This window comes from Cupressus sempervirens, chromosome 3 (genome assembly GCF_028749045.1).
Source record: "Cupressus sempervirens isolate cs-2001-9-10 chromosome 3, ASM2874904v1, whole genome shotgun sequence".
NCBI lineage: Eukaryota > Viridiplantae > Streptophyta > Pinopsida > Cupressales > Cupressaceae > Cupressus > Cupressus sempervirens.
In genome coordinates this window covers 701,172,065-701,188,147 of record NC_143120.1, presented here as the reverse complement: position 1 = coordinate 701,188,147, position 16,083 = coordinate 701,172,065, and the positions used below count along the sequence as shown (strand labels likewise).

Below are 16,083 nucleotides of genomic sequence, written 5' to 3'. Positions count from 1 at the left end.
CACTTAGAAGCTACAACCCCTTTTTTTATGAAATGCACTTCTCCAAGGAGAGATGCTCACGTAGCGGCATTGAACATCCTCAAGAAATTCTTGTTGTGCACACCAAGTCATAGCTTCTAAATGTTGTTTCACTATGACCTGTACAATAAAATCAAAATTTAACAAAGGATATAAACGGAGTCGAGAAAGTCGACTAAGAACCTGATAAGAAAGGAATTGAATTGTTGTGAGTGAGACACAATGAAGATAACGATAAATTGAAAGAGGTCGAGATAGATAATTGTGCTCGAACCTTACATAAAAATGATGGAGGCTTTTTCCAAAATTAAATGCCTAACAAAGAAGAAAAGAATTGGTGGCCATCGTTAGATAATAATGCCTTCTTGACTATACTCCACACAGAATATATGAACCAAGAGAGGATGATGAATATGCCCAATGAACAAGAGTCCAACAAGTATATCCTCTGAAATCACCAAACGCTTCCAAGTGTAGTCACAATGATAATAAACGACACCATAGGTTACAAAGATGATAGAATGAAGGAAGTTACATAAGCATAAATGCCATGACATAGGTTGAGCCAACAAAAACAAAAAATGAAACAAATGAGACGAAAGGAATAGACTCACCAATATCAATCATCATCTTAAAACCAAAGCATGATGATGTTCCAATCTCTATTGAGAAACTATGGCACTAGCATGCATAAATACGTTACATAAGCATCGCTCCTACTTTTGTTGACTTCGATGATGATGTCGAGTACATAGCATTATGTTCAGTGCACATTCCCACCGTTGTTGATGAAATCCGAGAGTGATGAATTTGTTCGATTCATGGGTGTCCCAACCTCAACATGATTAAGTCACCATCTTGGGATGCCTAGCTTTAAAGATGTGAATTCCCTTAGACTTAGTGATTTAAGGACTTAAGGAATCCTTTCAAATGATTATAGGTCCTTTTTAGGACTATCTGACTGCAAGAAATATTCCCAAACATGTTTGGTTTTTCTTTCTCCACTTAAAAAAATGAAACCCAAACTTTGTGGCAATGGGGCCCTGACATTATTAAATACCATCATTTTTGAAAGGATTGAATTGGCTTGTCATAGCAATTTAAGCAACTGGATTACAATATGCAATTTCTTTAAACGCTGCAGATTTATCATTTGCATATATTTCCAGTGTAACACTAATATTGGGGTACGTCAAGATGGCAGGATGAAATGGGCCTCATTTTCAAGACGACGGGGGGACGATGAGGGGATGGCAGCAAGGGGATGATGTATTACAATAATAGATAGTTTCTATATCTTTATTTAGTATCTCATGGTTATCTATTGTAATCTTATGTAAATATTAGATTATTTCTAATATTTAAATTTTATGTTTCTAGAATAGAATGTTTCTATTCTTTACAATTGTTTCTTAAGGAAACATCATTCAATCTTTGATATAAATTGATCTCTTGATCACTATTAATAACAAGCAAATATTTTATACTCTAAATTTTTTCAAAAATAATAATAATTTCTTGGTTGCAATTATCTGCCTTTTATTTTCAAAATTATTTACATACATATTTGCTTCCAACTCTCTATAATCCGACTAGGTTTCCGTTCTAAGAGATCTCAATCCATCGACTTCTGGTTTGGTTTTGCAACCCATTTATGTCCAAATCCATCTATTTTATCTGCACATTACTACCATTTTTTGTGAATTTTTTTGCAACAAGGCCGTTTTTGTTCAAAACCCTAATTTTCTATACCAAATCAAAAAAAATCATAATTCTTAGCGGGTTTTTGGAGATCTCAACTGAGTTGTCATTTGTTTTTCTGGGTGCCTTGATTCTCGTACCTCAAGTTTTTAGCCAGCCAATCCTGAAATTGACAACATATTCTTTCTAGGTTTTTCGAGCTCTCATCACCCTTCAAATTTTTCAAGTCTAATGTTTTAGGGTTGCATGTTTGTTGCATGTACTTGCATGTTGTTTGCATGTGCTACTTTACTATGCAAAGTCTTATGTTTTGCCTCCCTTAAAAATTCTAATGGGTTTTCATATTTTTTTCCTTAAAAAAAATTTTATGGGTTTCTATAAATTTTCCCTTAAAATTTATGATTCTATAATTAGCAAAGTTGTGTGGGATCTCTTTGTGTGTTTGTAATTTTTTCCTCAAAAATTATCTATTGGGTTGTACCGTTTTTTCCTTTAAAAAAATGAAGCTTTCTAATGTTGGGTTTTGATTGATTTTTCACCACAAAAATCACATGTTTTGATTGATTTTTCACCTCAAAAATCATGTTGGGTTTTGATTGATTTTTCACTTCAAAAATCATGGCTTTTTGCAGTTTGTTTTGGAGCATTATGCTCCTCTACAAAGTTTTGGAGCATTATCCAAAGTACCATCAGCAGCCTTCTCAGTAGACATCCTCTGCTCTAGATTCAAACACTCCTAGAAGAAAAACATTCAATGCACCTATTGCCACAAGTTTTGGGCACATAAAGGTTGAATGTCGAATGCACTTAGCTGCCCTATTTAAGCAATCTGGTTCACAGCCCACAACTAACAGTGCAAAGCGCCTTGAGCAGACAAAATTTGTCTGCTACACATAGATTAGCCATTAAGGGAGGATATTACGATAATAGATAGTTTCTATTATCTTTGTTTAGTATCTAATGGTTATCTATTGTAATTTTTGTGAATATTAGAATATTTCTAATATTTAGTTTTATGTTTCTAGAATAGAATGTTTCTATTCTTTACGATTGTTTCTTAAAGAAACATCGTTCAATCTCTTGTATAAATTGATCTCTTGATCACTGTTAATAAAAAGAAAATATTTTCCAATTACTTTGTAATATGATGAACTAGGGAGGGGTGTTGTATAGTATACATATAGAGCTTGAAATTCTCATATTGAAATAATGTTTCAGTATAACATACCAAATTAAAATACTTGAACATAGTAAAATTGCAACATGAACTAGAACAATTGAACATTCAACATAGTAACATATTACGTACCCAATAGTAACATTCAAAAACCAAAATTAGGTGGGGGTACTTGAGTACTCAAGTATCGGGTGCGGAGATGTCTCGGGGACAAGTATTTCGAAATTTGGGAGGGGGTGCAAGTCACCATGTTAGACTGTATAATTCCCTTTGCAAAGTCTCAAGATTCTAGACAATGTAAAGTACATTAAAACAAATAAATTGTGCTCTTGACCAATAAACATGCAACTTGGTTTTCCCCTAACGTTTGCTACAGTTAAAGATGTATTACTTTTCAAGGACAAACCCCTCGCAAGTGACACAAGATGTCTCTTGGTGATAGAAGTCTATCATGATAACAAGAATATATAAAATAAGTCTACTAATGGAGAATACATAAAACTACCGCACATGATCCAAAAGTATTCTTGTCACAAATGAGAGAGTTTTTATCTTTGAGCTGACTTGGTGCTGATACCATGATAATGTTGAGCCTAGAAATAAACAGCAAAAAGGAAAACAAAACAGATACAACATGCACCAGAAATTACCCTGGGAAACCCTTCCACTTGAAGGGAAAAACCCAACCACACAACAAAATAACACTTTATTGATCAAGAAAATGTTCAAGTGTACAATGACTTTCACTTGATACAATACATATAACATATAGGCCTCTTCAATTTCACATAACATAACTGATAGAACTCTTCACATTACAACCAAAGGTCTTTTCAATTTCACAGAACATGACTCTTCATATTCCAAAACCATGCCTCTATGCATGATGCATGACACATGTCTTTATATTTAATATTATCTTAGTTTTTATCACCAATGTCTTCTTCAGTTGAAGATGACCATAACGATTATAACGATCATATTTCTAAAAATCAGAGATAAAGATCTCTATTGCAGCTACAATCTTCAACATCCAAGAGCCTGGTGTTGGGACTAATCTGAAATTTTAACATAATCCACCGAACACCAAGGATGCTAAGAGTTGTTACTCACTCTGCATATGTTGGCAAAGAGACATTTAGTAATTATTGGCAGATTCAGTTGGGAGATAACCTTAACCATCAACTGAATTACATTATCATCCTTCATATTATTTGGAAGTGTGTATTGCATGTCTTATGGGTAAAAAGCTTATGAATATTATCATTTCGCTATTTTGCAGCATGAGTAATAAGGCAGTTGCAAAATAGTAGAACTGGCGCAGTTTCGCAAAACATGAAAAGGGCAGTCTGCAAAATAGCAATATCACTACTTCTTAAGTCACTTGTGAGCATTCGGTGAAATAGCAAAAGGTTTGAAGTGGCCAATGAAAAGGCTGCCATTGCTATTTTGCTAGCTGTGATAAGAGGAAGCTGAGAAATAGCCATGAATTGTTAATGAAGCCACGAAATGGCAACAGTGAGTAAGAACTCATCGCTATTTTACAAAGCAAGTTTATGGTAGCCTGCAAAACGGCAAGACAGATTTTAAGTGACAAATAATTTTATATTTCCTCATCAATATATTAAATTAAAATGACAGCCAATTTAATGAAGCTAAATTCACACACTTGGAGGCATTTAAGCAATTTAAATGATACTATCTTTTTGGAAGTACACTAAAGGATTTGAAAAAAAGTTTGCTAGCTATGAAATGGCAAGGTGAGTTGTACTAAGTTGGTTCCCAGAGCAAAATAGAATAAAACCAGACGCCAAAAGTGGTGCGGAAAGCTAGGACTATTCAGGAGCTTGCTAAGCTGATAGGAACATAAAACCAGTAATTCCTCCTTCCTTTTCACGGAATTTCATTTCGGAAAAGTTATAGAATGGCTCCTAGGAAGGAGGAACCTCCAGTTCAAAGTACAACAGTACTTGGGTCCTTAGACACTCGTACAAAGAGTTTATTTTAGGACGCATTGAAAGAGTGTAGGGAACCTGAGTTGCCTGTGACAGGGAGGTCATTATTTTGGTTCTTCTATGCAAATAGATTACAAAAGGAGCCTGGGCCAAATGCATGGAGGCTTGAAGTAGGAAAAGTGAATGTTCCTAGTGTATTTGTCGATGTTGAACTTGTTTAAGCTTTAGCTGCAAATTATAAATCGGAGACTAGAACTGTGAGGAAGATAGATAGGAATCCACTACTGGTCATCACCAAGTCTTGTATCCAGGAATGTTTTGGATTAAACACACAAGCCCTAACAAAAGTGGACAGCGAACAATTTCTTGTCGATTATGAGAGGATGATAAGGAGTGCAGGTTTCAGAGAAGCGGCCTAGTTTATGAGAAGAAGGTATAACAATCAGCTAGTAAGACTCAATGGTAAAGGCCCTTATTTGACAAGTAACTTCATGGAATTCTTGAAGAAAACCTATTATGACTTGGCACACGTTTTCAGAGAAGATGGTAGAACAAAGATGCCACTTGACCTAATATATATGTCAACAAGAATTCAAAATCTTAATTTATGTTTTGAATTTGATATTGCTCCTGAGATAAAACAGATTTTGCATACACAATTTGACCAAAGGAAGAGAAGCAGAAGCTTTAAAAATTACTCTTTGTTGCGCCATTTGTTATTATTTCAGAATAGCATCATTTTTAGTCATTCAATGAAATTAACTAACGATAGAGGGAAACGGAGCTAGGCTACCGGTTCAACTTTGGTGTAGAAAATGTAGCAGGAACGGAAAAGACTGCAACCATAGTATTTTTAATGCTGTATTTGTTGTTTGGGTAAGGATGTCTCCGGGACAAGTAATTGAAAGAATTTCTCCCCAGCTTAGCACTATTCTGAGACCACTTGAGGGTCACCCTGATAAGGATTTTACTCAAAACTTTGCAGATTGGATTTTCAAAACAAATTATACTCTGATTAGAGTCTATGGATGCAGGCAAAAAACCCATAAATTACCATGCCATGATTCAGAGAGACTGTCCCTTTTAGAAATAATTTGGCAGATGCTTTGGTTTGGAAAGGAGGTAAATGCTCCGAGGAGGAAGGGCACATTCATGCCTCATGTCATCAGGTTTGCAGGTTGGGAGATTGGTTTCCCCATGATTGAGCAACTGAAAGAATATACGAATAAAAATTACAGAATGGAAGGGGGAGAAGCTAGACACTGACCCAAAAGGGCACAAGATTGACCTACTCGAGGACCTCACCAGAAATTGTATGAGCGTTTCTGATGTACTGCAGAGGTGGAAGAAGTGCAGTATTTTGAAAGGGTTAGTAGACGAAAGCCACAAGAAAGGATTACCAAGATTTCATGACGACCAAGTTATTGAAGTTCTTAGGATTGAGTTATTATAAGAGATCTTGAGAAAGTGTATGGCGAATCTGTTGAGATTCCAGTCTGTGATGCCACACCACCTCCCAAAAGGCATAGGAAACTTATTATCAATGATTCAAACTCTGCTTCCCCACCTGCCAAAGATAAGAAGAAGATATCATTTCCTCAGTTCCTTCTATAAATTTAAAACAGGATGTAGGAGATTCTGAAGAAGCTGCACAAACTTTGGAATATTCGAGAGACAAGGCTAGACCATCCTCCCCACCTTCCGTATACAAAGATGTAATCCGTGAATACTGTGCACAAACAATAGAGGGTGATGAAGTTGTTGATATAAATGATGAAAGCGAAGCCATATCAATGAGACTTGTTTCTGATGAAAACTTTGTTAATTCTCAAGAATTTAGAGATTTTGTATTACAATTAAAAATGAAAGATTTTGAAGAGAAGAAACAACTAATGTTAATGGGAACTGAAGATTACCAACATGACAAAATTATCAGCCAACTATTGAAAGACATTAAGTTGGATGAAGTAAATTTCACCTTCAAAGAAACGAGAGACGTGATGATGAAAAGCAATGAACTGACTGTTCCAGGGCTTTCATGAAAAAAAAATGTTTTTACTTGATCAAGTCAGAAAGCAGCATGACCCAAAACTTGTAGCAGAGTTTGATTCAGAAAAGATTGTGGGCTCAGGATACAATCCTAAAATAGAAACTCTTGCTACCTGGACTAGTTTCAAAGGGGGTGACAAATGTAAGTTAATTGACATCTCAAGAGATAGTGATGGAATAGCAATTGTTCAAACATTGGATGATACAACCCCCCTGGCATCGACCACAGAATTGATGCATAAGGCCATGTTTAAAAAAAACCATGTTAAATATTTACGAGAGAAAAAGGACTTTTCTCAAAAAAGGGAAGTTGAAATGAATAAGGAAATAAATGAATTATACTTGAAAGTTGTTGCATTGAATCAGGACATCCCAATTCTAAAAATAGAGGACAAAGGTAAAGCCACTATTGTTCATGAGGAGACTCCTATTGAAAAGTACAATGAAGATGTTGTAGAGAAAGTACAAGATAATTCCAAAACTGTTTATAGTAGTCTTGAACAAGTTTTTTTCTTTTCGAGTAGGAAACTTTGTTGACAATGTTGGAAATTTTCAGAAAGAACAAACCTCAATTGAAAGAATTGTCAAGAATGTTGATGCCCTCACACTTTGACCTTAGGAAACTAAATGAAGTAACATCGAGAGATCCTGATGCCCCATGTAATGTCCCCTTTTAGGGACATTAGGAATTCCGAAGATGAACTCATAAGATATTAATTTTGGCTCAAGGGAGCTTAATGCAAAATTATTTAATGAGTCAAATTAATATGATAAAGTGGGTTAAAGGTGACAGGAAGGAAGAGACAAAAGGACAAGAGAAGGACATTGAAGGGTCACCATTTTGAGCATAAAAGAAGGATGAGGAGTTCATTTCAACAGGCTTGGATTTGAGACTTAATTCTGGTTTCTCTTTGGAGAACTTTGGGAAGCTGCTAGCTTTCTCTTGCTGAGGATACTGAGGACGGAAGCCTTCGGGCTCTTCTTGGGTGGATTGGATGTAGCCCCGATTCATCTTTGTGGTGGATTCACCTCAGAATTCACATCGGGCTTTTAGGTGCATTTCATTAGCTATTTACAATCTAACTGTATTTCTGTATTTAAGATTGGACTTGATTGTTATTGTATTGCTGATGTATAATACAATAACGAGTTTTGGAGTTTAATGAGCATTGCTGGTTATTTACTGGTTCATTGCTGGTTTACTGTGCTGGTTTATTTGCATAAGGTATTTGTTTATATTCTGAAAATTGTTTGAGCAAGAAAAAGGGTATAACATCCGACTATGATATTACACCCCCAAAAGATTAAGAAATCAACAGAGATTATCAACATAATTATTAATGAATTAGGATATATTGAAAAAAAAAAGTAAAACTGGGGAAAAATTATCTTCTTTTAAAGCATTGGACCGTCCATAAACTAGTGGACCAGGAGGAAGGGAAAACAGTTTGGAAGAATGGAAAATAGAGTACAAGGATATGGTTCCTAAGGTTACCTGGCACTTGAAGGAAGACAAGGATTTCAATATTTCCAAATTCAATACATTCTTGGACAGGATCATCACTTTGGAAAGCAAGTTTGCAAGATTTTTAATGAGGTTCAAGCACTAACTGGAAAGAGATGGAAGCATTTCTTGCTGGACATAACAGATGTCATCCATTACACTTGGCTAACACATGTAGAGATTGTTGAATGGGTCAACGAATATTTGAAGTCAGTGGAATCAACTGCAAAATACAAAGAAAATGTCTAAGGGAGATGCAAATGGGACTTATTATTCTGTCCAATCTAAGGAGCATGTTCAACATTAGTTCTTTGATAGTTTTTCATTAGAATTACAAAGTGTAACTACACATGTTTTGGTTGTGTTAGGTAGTTTAGATTATAGTGATGAAGAGACACTTTGGTCTGAAGCTTGTCGCTTCCCTTATTTTGTTATAAAAGGGAAACCAGGACCATGTGTAAACATATAATATAGAATAGATACAATAGCGTATAGATATAGATTTTTGGCAACCGAAACATGAACTGCAGCGTACTCATCTTTTTAAAATCAATGAAAAAACCAGCATTTTTCTGTGCAGATTTGAGGTTTAATAGTTATCTACATTTTCAATAAGTCTTCTGTAATTATTGATTATAATATCATTTGCCATCTTGTAATACTTGTGCAGAGGAGTTATTTATTCTTCATGCTCATTTGATTTTCAAGAAGCCTGTGAGAAGAATTTCTCCTCCTTGTTTGTTGTCTAATTGGTTTTTGGCAGAGGAAATTAAATTCAACTAGACTGGAGAATGTCTATGAACTTAACCATTTGTTGCATTGATAGTATTTGATGGTTGGTCGTGTATTGGGAACTTACACTGTCTTACAGAATTGTACATAGGATTAGATAAAAGTGACTCTATAACCCAAATTGGGAAAGGGACTGGTCTTAACCAAGAGTGAGCATTTGATTCATTGTAATCATTTCTGTTTCTAAACATATACAATCAACAAATTACTTCATTCAATACTTTAATCCAAGCATTTTTACAAATCAAGTGAAGAAAGTAGTTGTGTATTTACACAATCAGGTCTATCTCAAGAATGTCCTAAACCTATCATTTGGGTTGAGGAATAGGCATCCCTGCCTTCATCCAGCAGAGCCAGAAGTGCACGGGAATTTGATCAATGATTATTCACGTTCGTTGGCCAGAACTGATTGAGGAATCCTTTAAAAAGAAGCAGCAAATCTTTTGGATTTCAAAACTGTGGTTCTGTGAACCAACACCTGGCTAAACACGTAAGTTGCAGTCATTAAATGCTCCACTGATGGGAGTTCAATTGTCTTGCATTTGATGAACATATAGAAACATCTTCTTTTGTATCTCTATAAATGGTCATTTGATCATTCATTTAATCCATTCATTATTTTATCAATTACTTGCATGATAATTTTATCATGTCACATCTGGTGCTTTACCAGGTAAAGTTTTATGTGATGGGTTGTTTTGTTTGCCACAATGGCAATCTGTTTTCTGTAGTGAGAGGGTTTTGCATGATTGTCCTGATAATCATGCTGATAGGTTCTTTGACTTTTTCTTTAAAATTTTAAAAAATCATGGTGATGGGTTTTCTACTTTTTGTCCTTGAAAATTAATGGGTGGGTTTTAACAATTTAGTCCCCAAAAATTATATTGTGGGATTTTATTAAAAAAATATTTTTAAAAATTGGAGGTTTTATAATTTTTGTGTTCAAAATTATTTTTTCCGTTTTGTGAGTTTTTTCGCTCAATATTTGTTTTATAGAACGGTTTTACCATTTTTTTTCTCAAAAATGAATTCTTGTATTATGATTGTTCTTGAACTTTGTGATGGATTTTGCTTTATTTTTTCTTTAAAAATCGTGTTCAGTTTTTTGCATCCTCAAAAATCATTATTGGGTTTTGCATGATTTTGTCCTCAAATTTTATGAGTTTACATTTGGAGAGAATTCTAAATTTTTCCATAAAACTTTATGTCAAGTGTTCCTATGTTACCATTTTTACCATTTTTCCCAAAAAAAACAATGTTTGGTAAACATCAATTTTAGGGTTTGGTGACTTTTTCCATTAAAATTGCAGTTTCTTGTAATTTGTATTGACTCACACTTGCAGTTGCTATGGAAAACCTCTGCAAACCTTTTTTTGAGGTTTTTGAAAAAATCATTTTAGGGGTTTTCCAATTTTTCTGCAAAACCATGATTTCAGGTTTTTCTCGATATCTGTCTCAAAGGGATAGCTTTATTACCAAACATCAGGTTAACATTTTGCAGATCTAGGGAGGGTCTCAGTAGCAATAAAGTGTTCTGATGAGAAGGGGGCAGCCTGCTATGCATTTATGACCAAAAGACCTAAAGATTGTCTTTGTAGGGTAGCTAGAACGATGACCATTAAGGGAGGGTATTAAATATTGTAATGTTTCTATACTGCAGCCTGCTCATCTTAGTTTTAGTCATTGAGGTAGTTTCTATTTCGTTAGTTCATTTCTGTTTTAGAAAATTTGTATGTAATTTCTCTATTTAAGTAGAGAATCTCCTCTGTTTTATACATCAAACTAACCCTTTCTATATGCAATTTTTTATATGTTTTTGTATGGATAAAATTAAAACAAACACAGGCCCCAATTGTTTTTTGATCCAACCCACAGAGCTGAACCTTAACCAGTTCTAGGATCAAATTCCAAGTTATTTTTAATGGAAAATAATATCTCAAATGCCAAAACAGAAAAATCCAAATTATTTTCTAATTAATCTTGATGTGAAAACAGATTTTGTTCAAAATTATTTATACATTACAATAAGAAAACCAAAAAGGAAATGAATGGATGAAGGAATCTTAACGAAACATTCATCAGTTCAATTTAAAAATGTTTTAACTTTTTTATGTGAAATGATGCATAACCTGACTGGTGATGCCTTTTTTGGTGGCAATGGTGGTGTCCGGTCTCTCCTTGCTGACGATGTTGACCTGCAAAATTTATAGTGAATGTTACCAAAAGGAGTAGTCAGGAAAATGAAGGATACAACTCAACCACCAGTAATAACATACGAGAAAATAAAAAATCTGAACCATTAAAGCTAATCAAAATATTTATAAAGCATCACCTTAATACACACACACATTTACACCTTGAAAGCGCCTATCTACTTGATTTTGAATTTGATCCTTAACAATATACATCTGAATAAACCTCTTCACACATTATAGATGCATCAAATTTGATCTGAGAAACTGTAATATTGAATGTTGTTGACTTTGCAATTTCATCCCTACTCTTGTATACTAAAATTTGTCCATTTCCTATGTTGTACCTTTGAAACTTATTTTACTCTCTTTTCCTGTTGCATAGGCCACTCATATCCTTGCCTTGACCATCTGCCCTCTTGATCTACCTTGTTTATTTGTTTTCCCTTTTAACATTTAATTTTATTTATTGTTCTTCCTTTTCTCATAATCCTTTACCCCTTGTTTTAATTTATGTTTAAATCACACTTGCCACTTTAATAAAACCTTTATGTGTTGCCTTTATCACTAAGCAATGGCAAGAACCCTCTCATTCCTCTTGAAACTTGTGCTTTTTGTCTTTTTTTAACTTCAACCACCAGCCACTAGATGGCCCCCTTCAAGCCCTTGCCACCTTCAACAGAAGCCAAGCTAATGGCAAGGCCTTTTCACCTCCCACCACAAAAACAAAATGCCAAGCTCATTAATGAGGTAGATTTCAACCTACTACACTTTCTCTTCAACAGGTCTTTGAATAATTATAAAACATGCTCTTTGCCTCACGTTAACATATGAAAAGCAATATTTTCACTTGACTCTTCTGTTTTGAGTTATCTTTGCTATTGAACAAGGATTGTACACTAGCTTACAAATTCAGGGGTGATTTAGCTTCATCTTCAAACTCTCCAACAATTTTTAAGTGGCTTCTCAACATTGCCACAAGCAGATCTTCATCGGTATGTGGCTAATGTCCATGGTTTTAGACTAGTTGAGTTTGTTCCCTTATAGTTCCCATTGTGTTTTTATGTATTTTATAACCAATTTGCATATTGTCCATCCTATTCAATCCCTCATATTTTCAAAGCCATTTAGTATTCCATTTCTATTCCTCACCCTCATCCTTTCTCTCTTAAAACCTTATTTTCAACATATTTCACTTTGCCCTCCATTTTTTCTTTTAAGCCTTCTTACAATTACATTCAATCGCATATAACTTTTGTTTCCCATCTCTTCAATTTATTTTCATTTGCCCTGTCTTACCTTGCTTCTCTCCCTTTAAACTCTAGTTTACCCTAATTTAGTTTTGCTTTCCATCTTCTCTTCAAACTCAACACAATTTTTTCCATAAACCTGTGAAATCCCTTGCCATCATTTTAATGTCCCCTTTTTGAAATAGGATGTAATAATAATAGAATAAATAATATAATTACAAGTTAAATTAATTTTATGAAAGGTCAAAAAACATGCAATGAAATTTTGTGAGTCCCTCAACATAAGGAAGGAGAGTTATGGGAAGAAGGAAGAAAGAATGAAGAATAGGAATAAAGGAAGGATTAAGGGAAGGAATGCAAAGGAAATAAGGCTGTGAAACATTCAAAGAGCAAAAGGGTTGTGATTCTTTGAAAGGGTTGTTATTATAAAAGGTTGTGGCTCTTTCCAAAGGCACGAATGATGAAGGGTCATGTCTCTTGTAAAAGGCTGTAATTAAAAAAGGTCGTCTCTTAGAAAGGGTAGAACTGATGAGGCTTGTGACTCTTTTGAAGGGTGTGGTTATGAAAGGTTGTGACAATGCAAAGGGCAGACATGATGAATGTGTCTCTCCCACACATTGGAAGAGATATAAGTGAAGAAGGTTTCATTTGAGGAGGACATACAATGAAGAGCAATTTGGGGACTAATATATTATTCACAAAGCCAACAATGAAAAGAGGTGACTTAGATCTTATAAAAGGAGGTGACACTTTCACCAATAAGAAACAAAGGAGATGAGAATCCAAGTATTAAAGGGCTTACCGGTCATCTTCCTTTACCCACCATCCCTCAAGAAAACATTCATCAATTAGTGAGATCAACCAAACGATCAATCAGCAAGATCAAGCAAGCAATCATCAAATCCACAACAATCATCAATTCACCTTGTGATCAAGGAAATGTACAATTCAGTAATCAAGCATCACTCTGTCAAATCGACATTCATTTAATCATCATATGTCAAACTAGCATTCATTATTTTGTCACTTTCCAATCATCTAATCAACAATTACATAATCATAACTCCTGAATACTTCAAATCACGAAACCAAAGGGATTCAATCAATCATGCAAAAACAATCATCAACAACAGCAGATGTATACATACTCTATGACTAGCATTGATCAAAAGAACCATAATAAAGGATACAACTAGAAGTGTTATCAATAGCCTCTAATTGCTGTGCTATCTATAAGCATATATAGAAGGAGATATCTGATTATACAATTAATGGATACTTGAATTTAATGTCTACATGTTATCAATATGGAAGTTGCAATAATTGGTTTTGTTGAGGCAAAGAATGGAGTGCAAGAAGGGAGAATGACAAAGGATTCCCACTAGGAATGGCACCTCATAAAGATGATTGAGAAACATTGGTGGAGGACAATAAGAGCACCTCATGGTGATTGTTAAGGACCATTGGTTAGGAGCAAAAGATGCCAAGGAGGATAAAGTCCCACCTTGGGCCTAGGTTGAGGGTCAAGAACACACTATTGCAGCTCCTCTAATAGCCCCACACTGATCATTTTCTGATGTCAGTCAATTATTAGAGCCATGAGGTTGACGTGAGGGAAGAGAATAGCTTAAAGCCCTCACTAGGCATGCCGCCTCATGATGATGGATAAGGACCACATGAGGCCATAGTTATCGTGTCTTCAAATACAACATTTGTTATGGTTGAACTCCCTATCATTATGATTTGTCGTGTATATTCATATAAATATCTTCTAACCCTAAGATTCGAGGTTTCATGAATTATATCTATACTATTATCTAATCTGGTAGCTGGTTTCCAAAACAGGTCTATCTCATCCTATTTTTGAGAGAAAGGATTATATCTCCAACTATGCGTCATTAATTGGTTCGCTTCACTAATTGGTTCACTTGATTTTGTAAATTTAAAGCAAAGAATAAGGTCGTCCAAGAAGGGGACATTACAATCATATATATCAATAGAGTGGATTTTGCTTGACAGCTTGCAATGGGACTGGCCAAGGCAATTTTTCCTTGAACCATTGGCTTATGCAAATTGAATAAGAAAAATTAGGGACCAATAAAACAAGGTTACTTAAAAACATCTAAAGAACCTCTGCAAGGTTTTAGAAAATTCTGAGAACTTTGACCAGACCATCTCAAGGGGCCAATTCACCCTATAGGTCATCTTATGGGCCCACCAGTTCTTTATTTGTCCACATTTCTACACATGTTGACTCTAGTTTATTGTCATGGGTTCCTCTCAAGGTTGAGATTCCATTTCTGATACATATCCAGCAAGAAACCAAGTGTTATTTATTCTATTTTTCTCTCTTTCTCATAGTTCAAGAATAGCAAGTTTTCTATCAATTTTGCCATTATTTTTGCAAGTTATCAGGAGTGCATTTTCAAGACACTCGTATTTACTATCACCAGCAGTACCACCAAGCTCAGAACAGTATCCATTCCATAACCCAATGAAACAATTCCTGTTTTTGCTCTTAATTGTCTTGTTTCTATACATCTACAGAAGGATTCCCATTAGTTTCCAATCTTCTGCTAATCTTTGGCCACTGCATTATCTAATACCTCCCTATAATATATTAGGTTTCCAACATCACCATGACTAGGGAATCAATTCAAGAGTTATGTCTAAACTAAGCAGACAAACAAAGTCTGTTGCCTTTTCCTTAAGTCCAGAAATCACCAATAAGAACCTATCCAGCATTGTAATCATTTTCCTATAAGTGAACCTTTCTCACCAGTACATCTAGATCATTTTTCACATTGTTCTTTGTTTCCATTGTGTTTGCTACTTAATTTATAGTTATCGCTGCTGTAGTGCTTTATCTGTTGTACCTTCACTTGTACATGGTTACCATCTGTACCACAAAATGTCAAAATTATCTCTTCAAGAAACTAGGTAGATACAGTCCTAGTGCACTTTTTTTGGTTCTCTCTTAATGTGAACATACACCATTTTATATCAGTTTCAAATCTTTTTAATAAGTGCCTCTTCTGAAAGGACTCTAAAACTGTCAGAGACCTGCATACAAATATTCAGCCATATACCACCTTCTAGGCCAAGGCTACTACAAGGGATTTCCACCACGGTGGGATGCCAGGCCTACTTTTAACCCAATTCCCAGCTCCTGGTCATGAAATCAATTCTCTTTTGCTGTTTATATATTCATGTTCAATTGTCTATCTCAGTGCCAACTGTGCTAGAAATAGGTAGGTTGAAGTTCTCTAATGACATTTGCATGAATTTCATTAAAACTTAAATTTTACACAAGACACAAAAGATTGCTTTATATGTTATCGTTCAGTAACTTCATAAATGTCAGCATTGACAGTAGGATAATTAATTCATACAGCGATTTTATACAGAATCATTAAACATGATAGGAAGAGATGAAAAGGACTTT

General features: G+C 34.8%; 1 protein-coding gene across 6 annotated transcripts in view; it reads right to left on the bottom strand.

The window, feature by feature from the left end:
- LOC149568686 (uncharacterized) overlaps nt 1-16,083 on the bottom strand; it is a 59,891-nt gene that overhangs the window by 24,116 nt on the left and 19,692 nt on the right. For all 6 annotated transcript variants that reach the window (XR_016362635.1, XR_016362636.1, XM_089821577.1 and 3 more), the window contains exon 3: nt 11,326-11,391. Coding sequence is in view for 4 of the 6 variants with exons in the window: in XM_089821577.1 (XP_089677703.1) it covers nt 11,326-11,391 (66 nt within the window). In the remaining 2 variants the exon portion in view is untranslated. The remainder of the gene's footprint in view (nt 1-11,325; nt 11,392-16,083) is intronic.